Here is a 4,297-nt window from a genome sequence, read left to right as displayed (position 1 = left end):
GTGCAAAATGAAACCAGTCTTGGGAGGGACCGGAGATCTTCAGAGCTCCTCCTGAGCTATCTGCTCTGGCTTAGGAACCAAGGCATGCATACCTGCTCCCCCTCCCTCCCTCCCTCCCCCATCAAGTCCTCAGTGTCCCCACTTTATGAAAGGTGACAGAAGTATGGGCCACCTCCTGGTGTTGCAGGTTGAAAGACTGTCTCACACATATGGGGAGAACGATCAGGATTCAAACTTCCCCTAAATCTATTTCAAAATAGCAAATATAAAACTTGCGGTTTTAACAATAACACGATACACGACGTGTTACAGTGGCCACCACTGAGCGAAACAGATGACCTTCTGCAAAGTCCCCCTTGGCCAACGTGTTCTGTGCAGGAAGAACTTCCATGGGCACAGTACAGGTTACCAGCTGGGGCGGGAATCCATGATGCTGAGCGCCTAAGGTCCAACACACAGGCCTGCAATGAAGCGGAGCTTTTCAGCCAGCAGAACGGCAAGAAAGACACTGACCCCCCACCAGGTATATCCAAGGTTTGTCCCTATCAAAAAAATTTTTTTTAGAAATGAAAATCAGAAAAAATAATCTGTTCTTTAGCGTGCTGAAAATCAGATCCATTTCAGTGCTGAAACATCGTGTTTATAAGGAGCGTCATGGCTCCCCCTTTCACCACAGGGGGGTAGATATTTGAAGCCCAAATTGAGAACTTAAATCAGACCGAAAACCACCTCTAATCCGATCCCCAAAGCCAGCTGTTAAATACAAGACATCAATCCTCTTTTGCTCTTACCGGTGCGGCTCAAACGCTAACCACTAACTGGGCAACAAGTCCGCATTTAAGGAAACGAGGGAACACAGGACTCACCCAGGCTCTGGCTCTGTTGAGGTAGGCAAGCTGTGACCGTTTGTCCGTTTTTTTGTTTCTCTCTTAAACAGGGGACAGCTGGACACTGAGATGGAGTGACACCATTTTGTTTTGACAATTGGCAAGAGTTTTCTGAGTCCGAAAAGCATTTTGTTCAGAGGCCAGCCAGTTGCCCTCAGGCACCCCTGTCCATGTGTGTATGTGGGGAGACCAGTCCCTCAGCCTGCCTTGAGAGAAAAATCCCAGGGTGGGATACTTCAACAAATCAAGAGCCCTCTCGATTACTAAAGGAGAGCTCCATTGTCCCATGACACGTACATGCATCCACGTACCAGGCCACCTGCACCATAAAAATAATCACAAGTGGGTTTACTACAACCTTTTTTTTTTTTTAAATTCAAGAACACAAAGACACTGTAGGAACTTTGGGCAGAAAAACAACATGGGTTTATTTTAAGGTGAATACAACATTGAGACCGCATAAGACAAACACAGATGAAGTTAAAAATTTAAGTCTTTTTGTGTCTTTTAGGAATACTTCGGATGGCGTCTACTCTACAAAGCCATCCTACTTTCTAAATTAAAAGTATCAGATATTTGACTTTGTTATCCACCACCAACAAAAAAAATAAATTATTTTCTTGTTTTGTAAAAGAACTACAGCTGGGGAAAGAATTCTATTTTATTATGGTACTGTGGGGGAGAAAACCCCACATAGGTTTCTTGAATTTAATTTGGCAGAAACGGTTGGGCAAGATGAAGCCTCATCCAGTGGACACAACTTTAAATATTATATTAAAGGCTCTGGGCAATAACAAAACAGCCTGGTTACAAATCCGCACTCGTTCACAGAAGGCACCTTATCCGGAGAGACCTCATGCGCCCGTGGGGCGTCTCCACAGAAAGTCATTAGGGGGTCCCTGTGGGGTTTGGTCCATAAACTAATCTGTGAAGCCCCAAAGGAGGCAGGCGCAGTATTCCGGCAGGGAAAGGAAATTTTTAAAAATCGGTATTTCGTTTCGGTGGGCTGTGTCCCCGTTAGAGGGACTCGCTGGGATCTCAGAAACCGAGTTGCGGATAAGTTACCTGCGAGTTGCGCGGAGCTCTCTGCTCCCGAGTCTGAGAGAGGGGCGCGTTCCGTCGCTTTCTGCGGCTCCGTCGAAGAGGGTCCCATGGGGAGGTGAAGCCGGTGTGGGCCTGGGGCAAGGGCGGGCTGGGAGTGTCAGTATTTGGTACAGTCGTAGGAGTATGGGGCCGCATGGCGGTAGAGGGATGGTGTGGCTCGGTAGGGCAGCTGACAGCTGGCATTGCTCACCTGGGACTCCCCGAGGGTCGAGTTTTCCAGTCCCAGCCGGTGCGAGTTGAACATCTCCCGGACATTGGGGAAAGTTTGCTGTTGGGTGGCAAACGTGTGACCCGGGAGGTGGCTCAGGTCCCCGCTGTGGTTCAGATACCAGGAGGTGGCCTGGGTGGCGGGCTGCGGCGCGGGCGGGGGCTGCGGGGCAGGCGGCGGCGCCTGCGGATGGAGGTGGCTGTGATGCTGGTGGTGGTGGCCCGCGGCCCCTAGCGCGCCCTCCTGGCCCGCCGCGAGGTTGAGGGCTCCGAGTGGGGAGCCAGGGCCGCTCGGGTGGTCCGACAGAGCATCGTCCAGCGCGGGCGGGACGCACACGTGCGCGGGTCGCTCGGCCCCGGTGTACAGGCTCATGGCCCGCATGCTGCACTGGTAGCCCGCAGAACCTGCCGCCTCCAGGCCCTGCGCGCAAGGCTGCGCGTAAGCAGCGGGAGGCGCGGCGGCGTAAGGCAGAGCCAGCGGAGGCACCACCAAGCCGGCGCGCGCCGCGGCCGGGCTCAGATCGCCGCCCGGAGGCGACGTGCGCAGCGTCATGATGGTCTCCACGCTGAAGCCTGGCAGCCCGTTGGGCGCCGCGGCGTGGTGCTCAGGCAGCGAGCCGTCCGGGGAGCCAGCCGGAGTGGAGGCTGCGCTGCGGGGACTGGCCTGCAGCGCGCCCTCGGGGCTCAGCGTCTCCACCTTAGTGATGACCGGCAGCGCGGGTGATGCCGCCTCGCTCTTGACCACCACTTTCTTCTCGGCCTCCTTGGGCGTGTCCGCTACCGGGGTCCCCGTCGGGGCGCCCTTGGCCGCGGCCGGGGGCGGCTCCTTGAGGTGGGCCCGCTCCTCCTTGTCCTTGGGCACGTCCTTCTTCTTGAAGCGCCGGCGTCGCCGTAGAAAGCTGCCATTCTCGAACATATTGTAGGAGTCCGGGTCCAGCGTCCAGTAGCTGCCCTTGCCGGGTTTCTTATCATCGCGCGGCACCTTCACGAAGCACTCATTGAGCGACAGGTTGTGGCGGATGCTGTTCTGCCAGCCCTGCTTGTTCTCGCGGTAGAAAGGGAAGCGGTCCATGATGAACTGGTAGATACCGTTCAGGGTGATCTTCTTCTCGGGGGCGTTCTGGATCGCCATGGTGATGAGCGCGATGTAGCTGTAAGGTGGCTTCACCAGGTCCTTGGGCGCCGCGGGCTGGTGGTGGTAGGGCGCGTAGGAGCGGCCCATGCCGGCGCCGTACTGCTCCGGGTGGCTGGAGTAGACGCCCATGGGGCTGGCCATGCCGCTGTAACTGCCCGCTGCCCGGTAGTAGTTTTGCTCGCTTAAGTAGGGCACCACTCCCAAAGCGTTGGGGTCCGACACCGAGTAGCGCGCCTGCATGCTGCGTCCCAGACGCTCGGCCGCCGCCTGTGCGCACTGACTGCGGCCCGCGGCGAGCGAGGCCCGGAGCAGGAGAGCAGGAGGGGATGGAGTGGCGCGGGCAGCCCCTGCTCGGGGCAGCCTCGCGGGCCACGCGCGGAAGGCGCGGGAGCTCGGGCCGACCGGCGCTCTCGGGTTCAGCCGACCGGGCGGGTCAGCATCCTGGAGGGCGCGCCCGGGGCGGCCCCGCTGGCCGCGCGCTCTGGGCCCGGTGGGTGGCAGCCCTGAACTGGCGGCAGAGACGCCACGCGCGATCGTGGAGTGAGACCGACCCTTCTGAATGCTAGGAAAGGAGACCGCAGCTCTCGAAGCCCCGCCAGCAGAACGGCAACCTGGAGCCTCAGCGAGCTGGGGTCCGGAGAGGCTGCCCGGCCGAGCCCGGAAAAAGAAGCAAAGTCCCTTTTAGGGATTGGGAAAAGTTTCAAAAGTCTTCAGGCTCAAAGCGAGTTTTTACTTTCCTCAGGCCGCGCCCCCTTCAGGAAGTTTGAACCAATCATCTGTCAGCTTTGAGAAGGATGGAACCAATCAGGGAGAGAAGCGCTGGAATCCGTCGGCTCTAAGACCCAGCGGCTCTTAGCCAGATTTTTCTCCCCCCCTCCACCCCCTGTAGCTCAAGTTAACTTGAGGACTTTTAAAAATAAGTTACATCTTATTAAATTTTATTTTATTATCACATTTTGTTTAA

The 4,297-nt window shown here is 56.6% G+C and overlaps 1 protein-coding gene across 1 annotated transcript; it reads right to left on the bottom strand.

Moving 5' to 3' along the window:
* Nucleotides 1–1,288: 1,288 nt before the first annotated feature.
* On the bottom strand, nucleotides 1,289–4,002 carry Foxc2 (forkhead box C2). The gene has a single exon (XM_028880809.2). The coding sequence runs from the start codon at nucleotides 3,571–3,573 to the stop codon at nucleotides 2,089–2,091; it is 1,485 nt and encodes a 494-aa protein (XP_028736642.1). The 5' UTR covers nucleotides 3,574–4,002; the 3' UTR covers nucleotides 1,289–2,088.
* Between the last annotated feature and the right edge of the window lie 295 nt (nucleotides 4,003–4,297).

This window comes from Peromyscus leucopus, chromosome 5 (genome assembly GCF_004664715.2).
Source record: "Peromyscus leucopus breed LL Stock chromosome 5, UCI_PerLeu_2.1, whole genome shotgun sequence".
NCBI lineage: Eukaryota > Metazoa > Chordata > Mammalia > Rodentia > Cricetidae > Peromyscus > Peromyscus leucopus.
The sequence above is the reverse complement of the archived record's forward strand: the minus strand, read 5'-3'. Positions and strand labels throughout refer to the sequence as shown.

Excerpts from the sequence above, each read along its gene's own strand:
- Foxc2 (XM_028880809.2), bottom strand. The coding sequence starts at position 3,573 with ATGCAGGCGCGCTACTCGGTGTCGGACCCCAACGCTTTGGGAGTGGTG.